General features: G+C 39.7%; 1 protein-coding gene across 1 annotated transcript; it reads right to left on the bottom strand.

Annotated features, from left to right (window-relative positions):
- Positions 1-2,522: 2,522 nt before the first annotated feature.
- Positions 2,523-18,561, bottom strand: prpf8 (pre-mRNA processing factor 8). Its single transcript, XM_017490530.3, has 43 exons — positions 18,409-18,561; positions 17,588-17,704; positions 17,299-17,467; positions 16,678-16,842; positions 16,290-16,508; positions 15,959-16,171; positions 15,728-15,853; positions 15,532-15,637; positions 14,859-15,049; positions 14,658-14,777; positions 14,321-14,510; positions 14,073-14,192; positions 13,732-13,866; positions 13,488-13,617; positions 13,174-13,370; positions 12,858-13,064; positions 12,612-12,775; positions 12,368-12,494; positions 12,061-12,253; positions 11,744-11,931; positions 10,410-10,648; positions 9,992-10,138; positions 9,671-9,881; positions 9,431-9,547; positions 9,024-9,271; positions 8,213-8,392; positions 7,978-8,113; positions 7,703-7,872; positions 7,473-7,602; positions 7,226-7,372; positions 6,917-7,077; positions 6,547-6,738; positions 6,197-6,434; positions 5,946-6,074; positions 5,701-5,814; positions 5,432-5,605; positions 5,132-5,325; positions 4,712-4,951; positions 4,427-4,568; positions 4,198-4,338; positions 3,930-4,069; positions 3,439-3,641; positions 2,523-3,076 (listed from the first exon to the last, which is right to left on the bottom strand). Exons 2-43 carry the CDS (start codon positions 17,694-17,696, stop codon positions 2,922-2,924), a joined length of 7,017 nt encoding a protein of 2,338 aa, XP_017346019.1. The 5' UTR covers positions 17,697-17,704; positions 18,409-18,561; the 3' UTR covers positions 2,523-2,921.
- Between the last annotated feature and the right edge of the window lie 4,567 nt (positions 18,562-23,128).

Below are 23,128 nucleotides of genomic sequence, written 5' to 3'. Positions count from 1 at the left end.
TAATATTTTTAATGACGTTAGAGTGGTGAAGATTACTATTCAAAGGGAAACACCATCCTATACTGACCAAAAGTATATGGACACCTGACCTTGACACCCATATGTGGTTCTTCCCCAAACTGTTGCCACAAAGTTGGAAGCACACGAATGTCTAGAATGTCAACATATGCTGCAACATTAAGATTTCCCTTCACTGGAATCAAGAGGCCCAAACTGGAATGCTGACTGCATGCCAGACCTCCTCGCCGGTGATCAGTGACTTACTTTTACTAATACTCTTGAGGCTGAACAAATCCTCAGAGACACTCTCCAAAATCTGGTGGAAAGCCTTTTCAGAATAATGAATGTTATAACAGCATATAAGTTATAACACAATCAGCAATCAGTTATAACACCTACATTATAATATCTGGAATTGGATGTTCAAAAAGCACATATGGGTGTTGTTGGTCAGGTCTCCATACTTTTGGACATATAGTGTATCTGTGATATGTTTATTGGTGCTTTATATTTGTTATTCCTCTGAGAAGTTAGAGGTTAGCCTTTGAGCTGAGGTCACAGGGGGACATTGCTAGATTAACAATAAAAAAATGGTCTGCACTTATATATGCTTTTGTCAAAAGCACTTTACACTGGTTCTCATTCACCCATTCACACACACTCACACACCAATGGTAGCAGAGCTGCCATGCAAGGCGCTAACTTGCCATCGGGAGCAAATTGGGGTTCAGTGTCTTTCCCAAGGACACTTCGGCATGTGGAGTCATGTGGCCCGGGAATCGAACCGCCAGTGGACAACCCACTCTACCACCTGAGCCACAGCCGCCCACTTTATTAACAATTAACAAAAATGAATACATTCAGACATAAGGGATAACAGTCAGATGTTAACTTATTTTCATAGAATTTGTGATGGTTTTAATAGTTATAATTAAAACCAAGAGAAATTGAGAGCGTATTTTCTCATTAACCATGCAGTTATAAACCGTAAGCATAATTGAATCAAATGTGTTTAATCTAAAGTTCAGTAACTCAAAAAGTATTAATTACGTCAATTTGAGTGAAATAGGTGGTGGTAAAATGATACAAATTGTTTTTAATCTATTAACACTGTGCAACTGTTAGGTCCTATATATACATGAAAAGATAAGGAATAAAAAAAAAGTGACTGTGTGTTTACCTATGTGGAAATATATTTACTCTTCTGAAAACCAGCGTGGGAGGCCCTGAACACAACACTATTACATCAAGTATAGGAATCATGGGATGAGCATTGTAGAGCACATCACAGCTCATGCACTGACGCACTTATAATTAATTCCATTAACAAACGCATATTCACTGGCAGTCCGGCAACATGCTATTGTAAAAAAACCACCCACTGTCAGTTGTTTTGTCACTTGCGAACTATAAAACTGACTACAGTAGAATCTAGTACACATAAGTCTCAGGTTTAAACATTATGCGCAGAAAAACCCCCCAAAACAGTTTGACTGCTGAAAGATAGATAGAGAGATAGATACCCACAGTGAATTTGTAATGGTTATAATGTGAATTATTTTGGTTTTAATGGAAACTATAGATGGCACTCATGCAATATGCTATATTTAAAAAAACAAACAAACAAACAAACAAACAAAAAAAACACACCCACTGTCAGTTGTTTTGCAGCATTAATCAAAAATCACTTTTTTATTGCATAAAGTACATAGGAATTGCTCAGGGCATCAATTAACCCTGCCTGCAGTTGGCTACTTGACTCTAAACGTTAATATTCTGTCCGGTTCACTACATTCTTGCTAACCAAACTGCATTTAGATCTCTTTTTGTAAACAGCCCTTGGATATAAAAAGAAACGATATAAAACCAGGGGTGTCACATACGACTGACCCAATTCAAGTTTTAATCCAGCACACCAAATGAATTTAGAATTAATAAATTGAAGTCATCTTGTAGACCATAACATGAATTGAAAGATTTGGGGGGGACGGACACACACAAAAAACAAACAAACAAAAAACCACACACACACACACACACACACACACACACACACACACACACACACACACACCTATACAAAATCTAGTGTCTCTTATCCTACAGGGGGCAAAAGAGAGCAATAAAATCAGGGCCCAAAAACTCAATTGACAAAATGAGTTAATGATATGAAATTAGCAAGCTAAAAATTTTAACTGATTTAACATTTATGGAATAAGAGCATAATTTGGCAATGAACTGCAGCCTGTGTCTGGTTTGTAGACGATACATGAGCATTCTGCATGCAGATTTGATACCTTTCGCATAAACGGTGATAAATAAACAAACATTATTTGGTCTGGCCCACTTGACATTGGACTAAGTGTAACATGGCCTGTTACATAAAGTGAGGGTGACACCCCTGATTTAATTAGTTTAAGAATCTGTGAGGCTTCATCCCTGTTAATATCTTGATCCTGCCTGAGGCAAAACAACAGAAAGTGGTCAAACTTGTTCAACTGTCGCAATGGAAAAACAGCCTCAAAGTTCCAATGTCAATCTTTATTTTTGACCCAAACTACCACGTACATGACTGAGGCAGAACATAGCTAAAGGAATATTACAACGGACTTACTAAAAAAACAAAAAAAACAAATTTGATGTACTTTTAAGATTATGAAAAAAAGAGCATTGATTATTATCCAAAAACACTGATGTAGTTTTCCCTCAACTACTGTCAGACAAAACTACACTTCAGAAATGTGTATTAACACAAATTAACATGCCAAAAAACAACGAAGCATTATACAAAATCTTAAAAACAGGTGTTTGAAACAGTGCTTCCAAGCTGACACCAAGTCTTGAAGGACAGAGCACGACAGATTTGCAAGCATAAGCCTCTTAGGTGTTTCACTGAATGTCAACAGGAGAAGTCTGTGGTGCTAAGCGTACATGTCCTCACGGTCAGCGTTGTAGATCTCGCCCTCCTGCAGCGATGCAAAGTTGAGGAAGTGAGAAGGCCGGTGAACCTCGTGATAAAACTCTTTGGGGTTAGACAGCTGCAGCTCGTATTTCATATTAGGGTCGTGTCGAACGCCTGGAGCGGAGAAAAGGGGAAATAAATAAGTGGGTTATTTTATACATACATACATATACACACACACACACACATATGTATGTGTGTATATATATATATATATATACACATATGTATATATATATATATATATATATATATATATATATATATATATATATATATATATATATATATATATATATATACACATATGTATATATATATATATATATATATATATATATATATATATATATATATATATATATATATATATATATATATATATATATATATATATAAAATGTAAGTCCCCTAAAAAATGTTTAAAAAAGGACCAATGTGCTTCAACGTTTTCAGCCTGTTCTTGTTATGCTCACCCATGAAATTGTAGTTCCAGGACACTTGGCCAGGCACCATGAAGAAGCCAAGGAAGCGATCTGACAGCAGCATCTGCACCCTTTCATAGTGAGATGGCAGGTAACCCTTGGGGTTGTTGCCCTTATCTGTGTTCTGCCTGCCCCACTCGTATCCACTAGGAGTCAGCTTATACGCAGTCAACGTACAAGATCCTGGAGTGAAACTGCACAAGAGAGAACAATAATCAAATCAATCACTGGCTTCATTTCCACACAACCTAATAATCTGCTTGATCAGAATTCGATCCCTAATATAATATGCAGCTAAATCAGAACAAAGGAAACTGATTAAGGCTGATCCAAGTAGAATTTCAATCCAATCAAATGATCTGGGTAATAAAAATAAAACAGCCAGTATCAGCTAAGAAACTAAAACACAAGGAACAGGACCACTGAAATAAATTAACCATATACTACTTGCGAACTGACACTAATGCACTTTCTCTGTGTACCTGCAGGTAATAATGATGGTCTTCTCGCCATCCCAGGATGGATTATCAGCCATGACTTTAGCGTGTGTGGTGACATCTTGGGGAGACAACTGAGGCGATTCATTGGGCTGGGTGTGGATCCAACCAAGCGGCTCCATTTCCTATAAAAGAACAAGATTTTCTAAGACTGGAAAGAAACAAGCAATGCTGTGGTGGAAATCAATAGACTATGGAGATCAGAGAACATATAGAAATTTCTATGACGCGTAACTAAAGAACAGAGACAGACCTTGAGATATTCGTGCTGTGGCAGCTGAACAGGCAGGTGAACGGTTTGATGGGTGCCCCATTGTGGCACCATTACAATGCAGCGAATTTCTTTCACCTGTGGGTTATCTGGAGGACTTGTACCGTACAGATAACCGGCAATCTATAGGGGGGAAAAACAACAACGAAGAAATGTAAACAATATTCTAGAGAAAAGTAAAAGCCTGTGAAACAGCAGAACTATGACTCACTTGAGCACGCAAGTCAGAGATGCAGATGAACTTCTTCAGCACGTTCTTAGGCAGAATGTAAGTGTATCCAGTTTCTTTGATGTCATCAGAAGACACATAGATGTGGTTGGTACGTAAGTGCAAGTTGGCTGCAGAGATCGCCCTATAAATGAGAGAGAAAGAGAAAAAAAAAAAAATGTGCATACAGCACACTAGCAAGAATATAGGACATACACTGCTACATAGGCAGGAGGACATATCCATGGGCGTATGACATATGGAACATTTTGAACAGTCATGTCCTACCTGACTCTCCATTCAGTCTTTGAGGAGAAGGTTTGAGTCTCATAGTTGCTGGTGGTGGAAGTAATGATTTCATCACCGTGCTTGTTAACGGTGCGAGTCTGCGTGGCTGTTAGCTGAGACTGCTCTTTAGTCTGCTTCTCAATCTCAGCAATCTGCTGCCTCTGCTGAGAGGGAGCAGAGATCTCCATACCCAGGATGATGTCCCTGATCTCAGACTGCGTCAGAGAAGCCACGTTCACACTGGAGAAAAGAGAAAGAAATAAGACTTGGAGCACACAGTTCATTCATATTAATGCTTCATTTTTTTCAACTGGACCATTTTCACAAGAAAAGGTATTCTGTTTCCACAATAATATCCTTATTCATAGGGGCATTCGTTTGTTGCAGTTTTTTCCCCTTCACACGAGGAGCCTTACTTACTTGTTCTTTTTACCATAGTCAGCCAAGATGAGATCTTTGAGCTGCACCTCCACCTTGATCCACTCCTCATCAGTCAGAGTGGGCCAGATGTGATGTGGCTCAGTGATGGTGGTTTTGTCAGGCTTCAGGATGACCTTTGCACGGTCGTTGTTCACATGGAGGGCTCTCAGGATCAAGATCAGACGTGAGAAGGCCTATACAGGAATGGGACCTTGTTATAGGTACTGCTAGTCCTTTACCATGTTTCTGTTTTTTATTTTAAAAAGCAAAGAAACTAAGAAAAGGATTAAATTAACTTACAGTGTAAGAAGAAATGGTCTTCAGCCAGTCATCGTACAGATTGAACAGGACCATTTGTGGCTCAGTGGCCTTCAGAATGAGGTCCCCAAACTTCTCCACCTTTAGACATGCCTGGAAGGGCAGCTGCAGCTCAGAGCCTTTGATGACAATGTTGGGGAAATCCAACAAGTGCACCTAGAAAACGAGAGAAAAACAGTGAATAGATGGTGCGCACGCACACACACGATTATCTCATAGCATCTAACAAACTGCTTCTGAAGTGAGCGTACCTCAAGAGGATCCAACATGCCCTTTCTGGTCACAATGATCTGCTTGGGCTGCTCTTCAACAGGCAGTGATCGAATAAGAGCAGCCACTTCCTCAGCAGTTTTCCACTTGGCCAGCTATAATGAAAAGGTCAACTTAGAGCCTGTGTGTCCATTTTACTTCAGACAAGAAGAGCCATTGATGATAGAAATAAAAATCATAATAATAATAATAATAATAATAATAATAATAATAATAATAATCCTACCTGCCCCAGACGCTTCTGTCCAGCCCATACAGATGTGTGAATGATCTTTAAGAAGAGTTGCCCGGTTCTTGGATTAAAGATGAAAATGGCCCCGTTGATGGGTTTTGTGGTCAAGTTGCCCTCAAAGGTCTGTAATGGAAAGACAAAAATCACTGTGAGCATAAACACAAATCAAATTTAATTGCACAAATGTAAATGTACACAGCCAGAAGAGAACGCTCAACGGAGAATGCCTGGGAGGCTATCCTTACCTTGTGGATGGTGACTCGGTACACGTTGGTGTCATCCACAAACCAGATGATTTGATTGGAGAAGAGTTCTCCGTAATTCTGTGATGACAGGTAGGGCTCAGTGGGCTCGGAGGAGTAAAGCTGCAGACCCTTGCGGATGCGCTCCCTCAGCACGTACAAGGCGGGGTTGGCCTTCATGATCTTAGCCATGGCCTGCTGGATCAGAGGTTTGCTGCCAGGGAACCAGTTTCCATAGGCACTGCATGGAAATACAGATAAAAAATAATAAAAAAAATTGAATAAACAATGCCAAAATATCAAAACCCAAATATTAAAAACAGCCTTGTAGACTATCCCGACGAAACACTGACCTGTGCAGATTGTATGCCAGATCGATGGCTATGAGCACCCCAGTAGGGGATGGGTAGATACTCATGTTATCTGTGGTGTAGTCCAGAAACTTCGCCCTGGCATATCTCTCAATGTCATGGGAGTCATAATCTCCCCATCTGAGCTGAATGTCAATCCAGTACTTCTGAGTGGTGGTGCTGTCCATCACATCCCTACATTAGAAGAAACAAGCAAAAACACACACACACTGAACAAAACCAACCAACCAAAAAATTTTATATATATATATATATATATATATATATATATATATATATATATATATATATATATATATATATATATATATATATAAAAAAAAGAGCCAGCAGGCAGAGTTTGAGAACATACTTGGAGTCAGCCAGCAGTGACGGTCTTGAGACGTTCCACTTGTACGATGCAAAAAGCAGAATATCCGCACAAGAGGAGTTCATCTTGTAAGACTTCCTAGGATGGATGGTTTCCTTCTGGACGGTTTCAATCTCCAGCGCATCCAGTTCTTGGTCAAACACCTTCACACACACACGACATACAAATCTCGATGAAGCACAAGTATAGTGACGAAGTGTTGAATAGCTATGCAAATCAACTAGCACACCAGTCTTACTGGCCAAACAATAAAGCACATCTTTATTAAAAAACAAAAACCACACTCCGAACCTGACACAGATCCATGACAATGCTCTCGTGAATCTTCTGCCACAAGTGAGCTCTGAAGATCTGGATCAAGGAGATCTTGAGAGTGGGAATTTTGCCATGCATGAAGATTCCAGTGAGATCCAACTGCACCTGGAAACCCACGTATACCTAAAGAAAAAAACAAAAACAAAAAAACAGAGGACATCAGCAAGTAGCTATAGAGTTAAGACAAGAGATGACAAGAACTACAATAAGAATGATTCTGTACATTTGCTCTGTTAATCGTGGGAGACCACCACAAAGTGAATCGTCGATTGGGGATCTGGTTCAGACCAGATCTCTGGGCATTGGTCAGCTTCTTCCATTTCATGGACTCCTCAAAACCACTGGCCTTCTCCCTATGGAGAAGAAATAAATGGTTAAAACATAATCCCGATGGAGTTCTATGATGAATAAGGCCAAACAGACAATTTTGATAGGGTAAGCAGTAACCCTTACCAGAACAGACCCTCCCAGGTGGGAAAGTATGTACCCTTGAACAGAGTGTGCTCCAAAATTCCTTCCACTCCTCCTAGGGCTTGGATCATGTCTGTGCGGTAGTTGTTCAGATTCCACAGTTTACCGTCGTGTCTCTGGTGAGTCCACCAGAACGGATTTTGCTTAAGCACCTGAGAACATAATCATACAAACAGATTTTAGATCAGTCCGTAAAAAAAACTAGAAAGATCTCCATACATATCAAAATCATATTGGGTGAAAGAAAGGGTTCTAACCTGATACTGCTTGAAGTCTGTTCTGACTCTCCAGCCCTTGTCATAGGCCAGCGTGTGCCTGTCTTTCTGGAACAGGGTGTTGATACGAGGAATACCTCTGTCCCAGGAATCCTCCAAATCCTCAAGAGTCAAACGCCTGGAACAACACAAAAGTAGTTTAATTCTAGGTAAAAACAAAAAGCAGAAATATTTTTTCCATTTCATTCACATTTAGTTCTTTATCTGATTACTGTACCTGTTCTGGGCAATGGCCTCCTGTCTCTTGAGAGCATATTCAGCCCAGACTCTCTGAGAGTCGATGAACTCACTCTCCCATGGCTGGATGTAGCGATACAAATTGGGAATCAGCTGATCCTCCTCATGGCTCATACCGGAACGGAAGTGAGTGATGCCCACGTCGGTCTGTTTGGACCACCTGGTAACGCACAAAATTGACTGACATGTTTCTCATGATCTTAAAAACCTTTTGATCTGAAGGTGGATGATTAAATATTTGAAATCGGTGTTGTAAACAAAAATATAATCGCGCCAACATATTCATTTCTTTCATTAGAAAACTAACATTTTATTTACAAAAGATATTTTTTTAAACTGATGACTTGGAGCAAAATATTGCGAAAAGCAGTCAATAAGAGTTCAGCATAGGTGGGAATTCCTTTAATACGGTTTAAAAAACATCTCCGTGAGATTCCTCAAGGAATTGGTTGGGAAAATGCCAAGAATACATTTCTGGAAATTCTAGGCAAAAAGGGGTCTATATTTAAGATGCTAAACTACTAAATTATTTAGATTTATTTTGGATTTTTTTTTTTTATCAAAACATAATTCCCATAGTTCCATTTGTGTTATTGCAGTTTTGATGACTTTATTATTATTCTAAACTGTGGAAATAAATAAATAACGAGTGTGTCTAAGCCTTTGACCGGTAGTGTACACCAGTTATCACACTAAATGTAGTTTATGTGCCTTTATACGTGTTACTTTGTCTGGATGTGAATGCTGATGTGCCAGACTATGACAAAATATTCAACCCTAACACACATTACCTCAGGTCAGACTGTGGGATGAGGACGTGACCCATAGAAAGCATGCCCAGACCTCCTAACTCTTTGGGGGTGTAAAAGACAACAGGAGGGAAACGGCTAGGCATTTTGGAGTTCAGACCAATCTTGATACGGGTCTGGATCTTATTTTCACATTTCACCAAAAGGTCCAGCAACTCCTGAGTGTTAACCACAGCCTCACGGAAATAGGTCATCAGACCAATCAGAGCGGTGTTCCATTTGTTCACAATCTGAGACGTGCAAAAGTAAAAATAAGAAAAATCATAGACGTGAACAGACTAAACCAGAGCATGATACATAACAGAAATATAACAATTTTGTACTATAGATGTACTATAAACGTGTGGTCGAGGATATGTCATAATATCCTTTTCTTTCTTGTCTCATACCTTGGTGAAGGTGGTGGATCCAGAGGCCATGAGAATCTGTCGCACTCGGTTATGGAACCTCTGCATTGATTCGTCATCCACTCGCAGGAAGCACTGCGCTGTCCTTTCCTTGGTCACCTGCAGACAACCATATAGATACAAGTTAGCCAAACAACATAGCCTTAAAAAAATAATAATAAAAATACAGTCAATGGTACTAAAAGCTTCCAATGATTGACATGTTTATTTTAGTGTCCTGACCTCATTCTGCAGGTTCCACACTCCGTCCTTGTGGGTGAACTCCTCATAACTGGTGCGACATTTGGGCAGGATGCGGCACTCGAATCCGCACATGTTGAAGAGCAGGTTAGGGTTGTCTTTACTGTATACGGACACAAAGCTGTTCTCCCACTGCACCGTGGTCACAGAGCGAGGAAGGCGATTCTTAATGTCCCAGAACACGGCACGGCCCCTTGAAAATCACAATGAAACGAACATCAGCCCTGTCGTATATACTTTCAAACACAAATTTAAGGAATTTAAAAAGTATATCAGAACGAGGGTTAGTGTGTTGATACTTACAGGTTAACATCATGTTTCATCAGCCTCATCCTAGCATCTCTGGGCCAGCACTTCTTATTGTTGTAGCCTACAATGTTCTCATTGTTGGGATCAGGGTGCTCAGTAAGGTAGCGTTGGATCAGATCCCTGGCTTCATCAGCAGAAAACCTGAGAAAACAAAAATACTCTCGAGTCCCTATTCATTTAATTAGTTAAAAAAAATTATAATTTGTGAGATCCGATCAGTGCATTAATTAGAAACAGCACTCCCATTCAGAAGTGAACCGTAAAATTGTCTGAAAGTCAGGAACCAATGAGAGCAAAACCACATTTACTTCATTTTGTATTTATTACGTACAACATATGCTCTACGTGTTCACTCTTATGCTCTATGCATTTTCTCAGCCATGATATCATGCTTTTTACGGATTTTGCTGACCTGAAGAACATGTGGATGCGGTCAATGTATCTGCAGTACAGGCGAATGGGGTGGGCACTCTCTGTAGCACTGTCCTGGAAGCTGAGGAAATCGTTGGGCATCTGCGGGGGTCCAGCCATCTCACTGGCGCGGTGAAGACCCAGAACGAGCAGGTCCATCACCAGCCCATAGTACTGCACAATGAAGGAGGCAAACTGCAGGCCCCTGATGATGCCGTACGAGTTGGTGTGGTTCATGTCCTAGAGCAAGGCAAGAACACCACACGGTCGAGAACAATGATACTTGTGTCCGGTACGCATTTGATTTACAATCTGCATCAGTTAGAAAGCATTTAAACGTTAACTGGCCTATAAATACATTCCGTCACTGACAAAGACCATGTCTATGGAAATGAAAGTTGTGCTGCTAGAATATATTGAAGCTGCAGAAACAATTTTAATAATTTTTTTTTTAATATTTCATGATATAACACGTATTTACCTACAGTTATGATTTTATACCACACATGTTCCAGATGAAAGTCATTTTTCAATGAGAAATTATTTTTTGTATTTATTTTAAACCTGCACCAAAATGCCCAGAGGAGCTCTACGTGAGAATCAGCTCCAGAAAAAAAAGGAAGAAAAAAGAAAAATTCCACAGGAAGAGTCTGCTGGAACTTCTCAATTACTTACACTACCGGTCAAAAGTTTTGACACATTCATACTTCATTCCCCCCACATTGTAGAATAATAATAAAGTCATCAAAACTCTGGAGTAACACAAATTGAACTATGGGAATTATGTTGTGATGAAAAAATCCAAAATAATTCTAAATTATTTCATATTTTAGCATCTTAAAAAGTAGACACCCTTTTTGCCTAGAATTTCCAGAAATGTTTTCTTGGCATTTTCTCAACCGATTTCTTGAGGAATCTCCCTGAGATGTTTTTTAAACAGTATTAAAAGGAGTTCACACCTATGCTGGACTCTTATTGGCTGCTTTTCGCAATATTTCGCTCTAAGTCATCCATTTCAATGAATTTTTTTTGGAAATAAAATGTTAGTTTTCTAATGAAAGAAATGAATATGCTGGCACGATTATATTTTTGTCTACAACACCGATTTCAAACATTTAATCATCCACCTTCAGATCAAAAGGTTTTTAAGATCATGAGAGACATTTCAGTCAAGTGTCTCCAAACTTTTGACCGGTAGCGTATGTAATATCATTGTTAGACATAACTTTTCAAACTTTGCGAACTGAATTTGAACTTTATATATAATAAATTTCATAAATAATGCAAAATAAAACTAAATGCAAATGATTCATGTTTTTTTTGCAAGTGGCAGACCTTGTAGTTGATGACCACGTTGTTCTTTGCAGTCATGTAATCGGCAATGTTGTGGTCGACAATCAGACGCAGAAGCCTGTTAAGCAGAGTCAAGTCTATCTTTTCATACATCTTCTCGTAGCGTGACTCCAGCATGACGTTACACTCGCCCTCTGTGGTCTCCCATACATCTTGCAGGTTGTTGATTCCTGGGGGAAAAAATTCATTTTCAGATCATTTTCAGATCACTTGAAATTCTAAGATAATGTCTGCGTTACCAGATGACCGACACTCGCCTTTGACCATGTCTAACAACAAAGGGCAGCATTATCCCTCACCTTGGCACCACTTGTATACCAACAGTGGAGGTGGCTCTGTGTCAGCAGGTTTGATCCAAGGTGGGAAAAGCCTGCGCTTGTCAGCCTCATACCACAAGTACTGGTCCAGGTAAGCGTCTGTGATCTTCTCCAGAGGCTCCACGTCATAAACGGGCACCAAGTGACTGTACAGGTCCATAAACTCAATGCCCACCTGGAGAAATTACAAACAGCACTGAGACACATACAGTAGGACAAAGGACTCACGAGAAGGTCTGAAAGGCTTGATAGTGTGTCAGTGCTGTGCATAACGATTTCACATATTCACCTCTTTGAACGCTCTCTGAGTGAGGAGATGACGCTTGATCCTGGACAGAGCCTCGTGAGGATTGTCGTACGCCTGCTCAATCAGACCCAACTCCTCACGTTGGGACTGATTCAACCTTGACTTTACACTAATACATACAAAACACAAACAGTTAGAGGGCGCTCCGAATAAACGGTAAAACCGTGCTTAAATCAGTCGCCCGTATTATCTGTTTGGATGTCTCGTTGGAAGGGTCTGCACTCACCTGTAAGCCTCTTTGAGCCTCTCCAGAGCCAGGATGAGCAGCTTGGTGTCGTGCTTGTATGAGAGAGGGGGAAAGGGAATCGGAGAGAAGCGCCGACTCTCCAGCCAGTGCACTGTTGTGGTGTAGATAGCAACCGCTTCTTCAGCGGTGATGTATGGTCCATCCTGAGACAGACCGGGTCATGAATGATTCTGCTGCTACATTTACTCTTCCCTTAAGCATGAAATAACACATCTAGAACTTTACCTTTAGGTAGTTGTGCTGTCTCTCCTGCTCAGCCTTCAGGTAGAGGCGTGTGAGGCGGCCAAGGTTTTTCTTGCAGACAGTTTTGTCCACGGTTGCTCCTCGCCTGATTCGCTCACGGTTGTAATGCGCCGTGTTAGTCCACCAGTCGGCTTTGGCCTTGACGTATCTCAAGATCATGTTTTCAATGGGGGTGGGAAGCCCTGGAACCTGTAAATCGATGACGTTACTATCTAAACGTTATTCGTTTGGAGATCTATAAAACAGACACGATCCAAGACAATTACGACACGCGATACATAAAGAGCTGAATATATACCTTCCAGGGAATGTTGGCCTTCCAGCACCTCCACGATTCACTGAGATGCTGCAGAATGGTCCTGGCCTTGTTCTGTTTGATTCCCTCAGGCATCATGTCCAGGATGTCATGCATCACAGCTGCTCTCAGCTCCAAGTCAAAGTGAGACTCCACACGCTGTTTAGTCACAGTCTTTGCGACACCCTTGGAGTGTCGACCTGAAGGAAACGATGACGTTGATTTAATACATTCTTATGCTCGCCAACAAAATCCATAGTGATGCAGGTGTTATTGAACAAGCTTATACAGCAACTACGCAAATACATTTTATTTACCTTCGAACTGCCTGGCCAACAGGTTGCCAAGCCATCTCTCCAGTAGAGGAGTGATGCCCCTCATGAAGAAGAGCCACACTCTCCATCCTGGAGCCCAGAAGCCGCAACCTGGACCCTTCCCAACTGGGCCCTAATAACAAAAACATACCAACTTCACATTCAAGCCTGAAAACATCTTGAAAAACCTGCTCTATGCTCGATGGAAGGGTTACATCTGTGTAAAACTGTGCAAAACTGTGCTTACTGTGTTGAAGCGATAGTAAATGAGATGCTTCAAGTCCTTGCACATCCTGATCTGTCTCATTAGCTTGTACTTGTAACGATACATGCCAGTCAGCTGACCAACATGGGCAAAGATATACTGCAGTCCATCTGCCAACTACAGAGAAGCACAAAGAAACAAGAACACCAGTTTTTAAAAAGACAAAACGAGAACATTGCGAAGTGGAATGCAGCACAATAATCGCTTTATCTCGATTATTTTGTTTCTATAATCAACACTGAAATTCCGATTAATCGCACACCCCTACTACAGGTCATTTGAGACGCATTTATATAGGTTTGGTTCAATAACAGAAGTAGTACCTGGAATGAGTCAACATTCCCCAGTCTGTACTGCACATGGCTGTCCACAACCAGTTTGCTCAGACGAAGAACCTCACGGCACAAGTGGAACGCATTCCCGAAACGGGACTTCTTACGTTCCTGGAAAAGTAGACCGTTACCATTAGTAAACATACACAAAAAGATTAACGCTGCACGTACATTAAAAAATCATCCTCATCTACTTTTTAGGTTTGGCTTCATTTTAGACAATCCTAAAATCTGCTTACTTTTGTGGTGAGGGTTTTCACAGGCTTCAAGTTGAAGTTGTAGTCCAAGTGCAGGTAGTTGAGGTTCTTTCTGTGAATCAGCAGGTTCAGCATGTTGTAACCCTGACGGCAAACCTGGAGACCCACCTCCACCCAGTCCAACTTTGTGGACTGAAAGAATTTGGTGGCCTTGAAGGACCGGAAAAGGTACCTGTGGACAGACGACAAAAAATGTCACCGCTACAGCATATTCGTAAAAGACGTTATGTCTAAACAAAACTTCTCCAGAAAAAAAAAAAAAAGAAATACATGCATTCTGTGGAAGAACTACACAAGACGTCATTACAAAATAACTCACCTCTTCTTTTGTGCTTTAGGTGGTCTGTGTTTCAGAGCATTGAGCACATAATACTTCAGAAGCTTCTGATACGAGACGCGTACTTTTACGGGCTGTCCTGCAGGGCAATGCTCCCGGTACCTAAAGAGATTTTTTTTTAAACCACAAAGACACCATGTATATAATATAAAAGACAAGCTTGAAGAAAAATGACTCGCTCACCAGTTCTTGATGAGAGGAACGTCGATGGCACGACGGCTTCTCCCTGAGCGCAAGTTGAACGGACGAGGGGCCCACAATAAAGCAATGCCATTGGCTGTGTTGTCAGTATACAGGGGTGTCTCTTTGAGGAAAGGCTCCACATACTCAGGAAGTTCAAACTCCTCATCATCATCAGGCAGTGGCTCCTGGCTCTGAGGACAAGCAACACATTTCTAAATTAAGAGCTTTATTTAAAATGGCAGGCAAAATTTATTGATTTATTTATTTTTACAATACCCATATGACAACAAATCTGGAGCAAAAAACAAATCCAATCCATTTCAATAAGCACACTATACATATATATATGATTAAATTAAGCTTCATAATAACAAACTTCATACATAAGCTATAACCAGTAAAAATAAATATACAAAAATCCCTCTATTAGTATATGCCATAATATCGACTAATTTTCTAGAAATAAATTTGCAATCTAATAACATCGATATATCACCATGCCTGACGCAAACATCAGCTTTAAACATGTAAACATTCTCATCCTGTATTAATTCACAACACTAAAGTTTAATGATGGAGGACGTAGAGATTTCTCATCCTGAGGAACTAATATTCTATAAGAGTTAAACCACTAGATATAAACGTTTAGCCCAGGATTTGACATGTTGCTTACTTTAACAGAGTGTCTGTGAGAAATGGGATTGATGAGAGGGTCAAAGTAGAAGGCTGGCAGATCCGGATCCTCTGTCTTGATGAACACCACATTAGGTGTGTGGTACCTAGGTACGAATCAATTGTTAGTGGATTAGGAGGTTTTTATTTATTTTTTAATCAAAGTTTGACAGTCAAACCGTGAAAAGAGCATGTACCAAGTGAGGTGCACGTGATGGGGAAGGTTGTTATACAAGTACGGGAAAGCAATCTTGTATTCCGTCCTAATAGGCTGTCTGATGATGATCTTGTTGATGTCGTTAAACTCGTTCCAGTCTTCATCCCTGTAGTAATACAAAGCGGATTAGGTTAAATTGTTCGATGTGAACCGCTTTCAATCATGCTAGTGGGTTCAGAATCAGGATGATAAGTTCATAAAAAACACATACTGGAGATTCATGTCCCTGACTAGCGGTTCGAATTTGGGTCCTCCAGGAATGGCCATGTTCAATGCTTTTGAAGTGAAGAAGGCCTTCAGATCAAACAGATAAAAGTAGTTTCTATCCACCAGATCAGTAAGCAGCTGATTGGCCAAACGATACAGTGTAGACATCATGGGCAAACTGAACTGCCAACGTCTATATGTAGTTCCATTGACGTACCTGTGGAGAGAAATGCGGGGGGGGGGGGGGGGGGGGGGGGGGGGCAGTAAGATGAGTGCTGCACAAGTAGTTTTTTTTTTTTTTTTTTTTTTTTTTTTTTTAAATGTCCCTCACTCACTTTGTTGTATCCTTCAGGGGTTGATGCTCATAAAACCATTCCGTCACAGAGCTGTCCTCCTCGGGGTCCAGCTCCATTTGAATGGCCTCCAGAGGCTCCACATCAAGGATGTTATCCGCATAATCCAGGGGAGGCTCTTCATCATCGAAGGGAGGGAAACGCATGCGCTTGAAGTGTCGCCTGTCTCTTTTCTCACGCCGCATCATGATCCACATGGCACTGGTTTAAAGAAAGAAAGAAGAAGAAGAAGAAAAAAGAGTGGTTACTGATTAAGACTTCAGAATTTAGTATCTCTATCACAACTTAAAAAAATAAATAAATACTTTTTTTTTTTTTTTTTTTTATAAATGCACAGTACAAAACAGTTTAATTAGAGATGCCTCCTCACCCCCACTGTGCGATGTAGACGGGCTCAATGACCCAGGGAATTTCATTAACAAAGGAAATAGCTCCTGTGATGTGGTAAAGCACTGGTACATCTCTGATCTGCTCCCAGGGCATGGGCATGTTCTCCAGCAGCTTGAGCACTGCATGAGGCATGTATTTCAGAGCCCTACAGGCAAAAAAAAATAAAAAATTCACAAGATATTACAAATTTTGTAGTTTTCATTACATCATACTGTGTCCTAAACGATAGTAATTCTGTGTGCCATTGCTGAAAAACTGAATGAGCTTCTTTATAGTGGGTGGTAATGTCTTTATAGAAGTTCTGAATGTGTGCGCTAGACTTTACTGAAGCTCCTGCTGAAATATCTGATTTGGCTGGACTGGTACTTCTAAAACACTTTCAGTCCTGACAAATCAACTTGAAACTTAAAGACACCAAACATAACTTAGCTAACTGATATTTGGATATTACGAGGAAAACCGTATCAATTAAAAATGAACAGTTGTTGGCAAACCATTTATATTATATTCAAAATGAATCTCAGTACTTTTAATGTAGTCAAATTAAAATTCATTCAGCCAAACGATTTCTTTATAAGTGTATAGCTTTATCTCAATTTACCCAAGGTAGACTCTTTTGTCATGACGGAACTTCCTGTTGGTCATGTCTCCATGGTCCCTGATGATTTTGCGCACATGCTCAGGAGGCATGTCCTCCTTCTGAGCGTCCACAAACCCGAATTTCCTTTTCTCCGAGTAGCGTTTCGCCTGCAGCTGTTGCCACTTTCGAGCTAGTATTCCAAAATTTTAAAAAAGTTGAAGAATGCACCAGTGTGAGCAATACACACGAATGAAACAGAATTCTATATGGCACACACACACACACACACACACAAACCCCAAGAACTCACCTTTTTCTTGCAGTTTTTCCTCAGTCATGTAGTCAGGGACAGGAGCTGGAGGAGGAACACCCGGTGGCATCCCACCTGGGACTCCTCTGTAAGGAAACGCAGCTGCCATGGCAGCGTCTGTGGGATGTAAAGAACAAGAAATGAGTGATATTTAGCTCCAGCAGGACATAAGGACATAAATAAAGCCATAGCACTAAATGATCTCGCACAACAGTACATCATGTGTCATGTAGTGTCTCAGTGTGCAGAACTGAATGAGCAGGCAGTGTTACCTAAAACTACAGGGTACAACGCAACTTAATGAAGTGAAGCACGAAATATCGACTGTTCACTCATTAAAACCCAGAATACACTCGCAGGACGACTTCTTCATAAATATAACAGAAAGGAACAGCATTCAGGAGCGCGAGGTCCACCAAAATCCATTTCAACTACTTTTACTTTTTGACTTTGCTTAGCTTTTAGCTAGCAACTAAAAGCATTGACTTGCTACTGAAAACTAGCTACTAAAGAGCAGAGCTTCTTTACGGTATTTCAGTAGGCAAGAAATAAGTCTGGTAATAAATTAACACATACATACATACATACATACATACATACATACAAAAAAACAACAATGTGAACTTTGAGACTATTTTAACTGGAAGAAAGTTAACGTTAGCTAGCACAACACAATGTCGTGCAACATATAACAATGCTAGCAAGCTAACTTAGCTACATAGCATCTCACTCATACTGCACAGAATGCCGAATACCAACTATTGCAAACTACAGATATTAAAATAAAATGAAACACTTTAACACATCTCAAAACATCTTACTTTCTTTAAAATCAGTTTCTCTCCACTTCGACCTGCTCGTTACAGTTTCCTGTTCAGCTCTGCAGAATGGCGCACAAGGTAAACGATTCTACACGTTGTGCGTAGACAACTACAATACACCAACATGTAGTACGCACTTTCTGAGCGTAGGACATATAGAACTCCGGAGGAAGAGTAGAAAGTACGTAAACCGAACGCCCGGGTTTTACACCGGAAGTGAAATTGTGTAGTTTCTGTTTTTCCGTTGGTTTAAAATCTCACGGATAAATCATATTCACGGTTACGTTTATGAAATGTAGCTTTGATTTAATATAAATAAAATAGCGTTTAAAATTGCAAACTTATAAAACATGGAGCTTTTTATTGTAATTATTATTATTTTTTTAAAGTTTTATATTATATAATATTATATTACGTTACATTGCATTACATAATATATTATATTTTTCTGATTGATTGAACTTTGGTTGGTTTTTCTCACATTGTTGAGATGTTTATTTAAATTAAAAAAGAAAAATCTACTGATGATGTGGAGGAAAACTATATATATATATATATATATATATATATATATATATATATATATATATATATATATACATACATACATACACACACACACACACACACATATATATATATATATATATTATATATATATATATATATATATATATATATATATATATATATATATATACACACACATCTGTGTGTGAAGCTATATGTTGTTTATTATTTTTATGCTGTTTATTTACTGGTTGTGGGTATTTGAAATGGAATTAAATACAGTTTAATTTATTTTCACTGTACAAGTTTGGGGAAATACAATTAAACCACTTTTTGTTTTTGATCCAGCTAATGAAAGTTGTTACATAAGAACATAAAAATAGACAGTGTAAAACATGACACTGGGAAGAGGAATTATGCATAAAGAATTATGTACATATGTGCATATACATTTTGAACATGGACGAACTAGATTTGCACACAGGAATACACAAAGTCTGTAAAATACCCTGGATATATGTTGAATTGAGCTATATATGATGTAAATATACAGGAAAAGTATTAGGTACATATGAAGCTTGAGAATGTGGTGTGTGTGGTTAGCGTTACTGTCGGTATTGTGTCTAAATAATGTGGAATCAGGGTTGGAGGTTTCAGTGTAATAACTGTGGGTAGGGAGTGCAGGGTTATTGGTGGGCTGCATGATTCACCCGAGGATCACCTATTGTGTAGACACTGTTATATAATACCTAATTGTATTTTGTGATTACATAAACCAATATTCTAGGAACATCAGCACCATCTGGATGTAAGCCTGGCTCACAGAATACAAACACTAAACAGAGATTTTCCCCTGAGCTTCCAATCAAATAATCATCATGACTCCCATTCAAGGCTACAGCACATTTTTTCCTGTGGAAAATGTACTGAAGCCAGTAAAGGATGCGGAATAGGACTGTGGAAATACAATGGCAGTAGATTTTTGTGTCCTTCTCCTTTTTTATGCTAAAAATAGGCATTCAGGAAGATTCAGTTACTCAGCTCTGACAGCCACTGCTGTGCTGTTGTGCATGCACCAATGCTATGATGTTTAGTAACTGTGTTTTGCCCTTCATCCGTCATCAGTTGATACAACTTCATTCCTCGATTTCCCTGCAGCTGGCGTCTTTCCAGACAGGATGCCATTCCCTTAAGTGTTCATGATACTGTGGCAACAAAATTAGATACTTCTAATTATATTTAGATATTTTATTCACTTATCCAACAGATGTACTATAAATGACATCTGATAGATATGTAGGTCTTATTTAGGTCTGTGTGCTGTGAACTACTTGATGTTTAGTCAGGCACTAGGCTACTTACAATATATCAGACACATTTTGCACCACACAATATACAGTGCTGTGAAAAAAGTTAATTCTTCTGTTTTTGTGCATCTCATACTAAATTGTTTCAGAAATTAAAACAAAATATAAGGTAAAACAAACCCAACCTGAGTAGGCACCAAATACAATTTTTAAATGATAATGTTATTTACTGAAGCAAAAAAAAAGTTATCCAATACCAACTGGGCCTGTGTGAAAATGTATTTGCCCCCATAGTTACTAATTCCCCAAATCTATGAAGCTGCATTCATAATGGGGTTCAGCTGGACTAGACACAACCAGGCCTGATTACTACTACCCTGTTCAATCAAATCAACACTTAAATAGAACTTTTTCAACAACATGAAGTTGGTTAGAAGGTCTTACCCAGTAACCCACTATGCCAAAACTGAAAAAAATTCCAGAAATGATGAAGGAGAAGGTGATTGAAATACATCAATTGGGAAGAGTTACAAAACTATTTAAAATTCTCTGTGACTCCAAAGAATCACAGTGAGAGCCATTAACTCCAAATGGAAAAACTCGGCACAGTAGTAAACCTTCCAAGAAGTGGCCGACCTTCCAAAATTCCTCCAAGAGCACAGCAACAACTCATCCAGGAAGTCACAAAAAAGCCAACAACAACATCAAAGGACATAAAGGCCTCTCTTGCATCAATAAAGGTCACTGTTCATGACTCCACTATTAGAAAGACACTGGGCAAAAATGGCATCTATGGAAGAGTGGTGAGGTGAAAACCACTGCTAACCCAGAAGAACATTAAGGCTCATCTGAATTTTGTCAAAACATACCGTGATGATCCTCAAACCTTTTGGGAGAATGTTCTGTGGATTGAGGAGTCGAAAGTGGGACTGTTTGGAAGACAGGAGTCCCATTACATCTACCATGAACTAAAAACAGAACTCCACAGAGAGAACATCACACTGATGGTCAAGCATGGTGGTGGAAGTGTGATGGTGTGGGGATGCTTTACTGCTTCATGGCCTGGGCAACTCACAAATTGAGGGAAACATGAATCCAGGAGAATGTCTGGTCTTCATTCCGTATGTTGAAACTCAAGCGCAACTGGATTATGCAGCAAGACAACGATCCAAAGCATAGGAGTAAATCCCAGTCTTAGAAGTAAGTGAAAGACTGATCTCCAGTTATCAGAAGTGTTTAGGTGCACTTATTGCTACTAAAGGTGGCACAACCAGATTTTCATTTTAAGGGGGCAATTAGTTTTTCACATTGGTGATAGGCGTTGGATAACTTTTTTTTCTTCAATAAAAAATAATTAATAAAAACTGTATTGTGTGTTTGCACAGGTTGCCTTTGTTTTATGTTGTATTTCATGTGTAGATCTAAAACCATTTAGCATGAGATATACACAAAATCAGAAGAAATCCGACTGGGGCTAATACTTTTTCACAGCACTGTAGAATGTTATTTATGGCTAAATGTACTATGTTATTTTTATTTTTGGGAAACAAACAGGAAGAGAAATTTGTCACAATTGGGGCCTAACTGAAAGAAATGATGATGTAGAAGGGGAAAATGAGGTACAGCAAAATGATGTGGTTATCTCATCCATCCATCCATCCATTTTCTGTACTTCTTATCCTACACAGGGACGCAGGGAGACTGGAGCCTATTCCAGGTGACTTGGCACACAAGGTGGGGGACACCGTGGACGGGGTGCCAACCCATCACACACACATTCAAACACTACAGATGATTTGGAAATGCCAATCGGCACATGTCTTTAAAGTGGGGTAGGAAAGCAGAGTACTCAGAGGAAACCCCTGAAGCATGGGTCAGAACTTGCAAACTCTGCGCACACAGGGTGGAGGCGGTAATCGAACCCCTAACCCTGGAGGTGCGAGGCAAACATGCTAACCATAAAGCCACTGCGCCCCCTGGTCATCTTATGTGGGATTGTTTTTTTTTTGCAGTTGCAGAATAATTTAATATCTGTGTTATGTAAAAGCTGCCCTGACTTTTAGAAGGAAGGATTGCTCAGTGTGTGTGGTAGGATTAGGCATGTGAAAGGAAAAAGAGTGGGAGGGGAAAGGGCAGGAAGCACACCCACCACACTGTTTCCTGCAAAAGATACGTTGTCTTTGACGTGTGACCTGTCATTTCAACAGATGGGATTTTTTTGGTCTTCCGTTTCACTTGCGAGAACTATTAAAAAATGTTGCCTTGAGAAACTGAAATCCCTAGATCAGCTACTGAACAGTCAGTACTTCTATTCATAACTTCAAAAGTATGAGCTGATTAAAAGAAGTTACGTACTGTATGAATTTATGAATGAACAGAGCCCCAGATTCCAACCTGATCCAATAAAAGAAATCAAAAGTTGTAATGTGTCTTTTTTCAAACATTGCGTATTAAATATCATACTGACATTATCGGTATTTCTGTCAAGTCTTTCTCTGGCACTGAGGGCCACCATAGCTGCTGTTTCCTGTTGATGCCCAGGAATCATGAATGTCTCAGCTATGTCACAGGTCAAAGGATGTGTGTCTGTCATTTCCTCTTTTAATGTGGTTATATTTTACTGACACACCTATTGCTGACAATAATAGGTACCACCATGCACAACCCCCCCCCCCCCCCCCCCCCCCCCACACACACACACACACACAGACACAAACATGGACCTAACTATTTGATATTCCAGCACTTACTCCCCTATTTTCATAAACATTTTGAATGCACTCTAACTCCAACTCAAAAAGTTTTAGGATACAACTTCTTTCCAGTGCATCTGTTAGATTATTTTTCAAATATAATATCTATTATATTTCGTGGCTTAGTGGTTAGCTCATTTGCCCCGCACC

The sequence above is a fragment of the Ictalurus punctatus genome, chromosome 17 (assembly GCF_001660625.3).
Source record: "Ictalurus punctatus breed USDA103 chromosome 17, Coco_2.0, whole genome shotgun sequence".
In the NCBI taxonomy this organism is placed as follows: domain Eukaryota; kingdom Metazoa; phylum Chordata; class Actinopteri; order Siluriformes; family Ictaluridae; genus Ictalurus; species Ictalurus punctatus.
The sequence above is the reverse complement of the archived record's forward strand: the minus strand, read 5'-3'. Positions and strand labels throughout refer to the sequence as shown.

Bases quoted from the DNA above. Each gene is read 5' to 3' on its own strand.
- prpf8 (XM_017490530.3), bottom strand. From the start codon at position 17,696: ATGGCAGCTGCGTTTCCTTACAGAGGAGTCCCAGGTGGGATGCCACCG. The intron at 13,618-13,731 runs GTAAGCACAGTT...TTTTGTTATTAG, and splicing joins TTTACTATCGCTTCAACACA to GGCCCAGTTGGGAAGGGTCC. The intron at 10,649-11,743 runs GTCTGCCACTTG...GCCTTGCTCTAG, and splicing joins ACGTGGTCATCAACTACAAG to GACATGAACCACACCAACTC.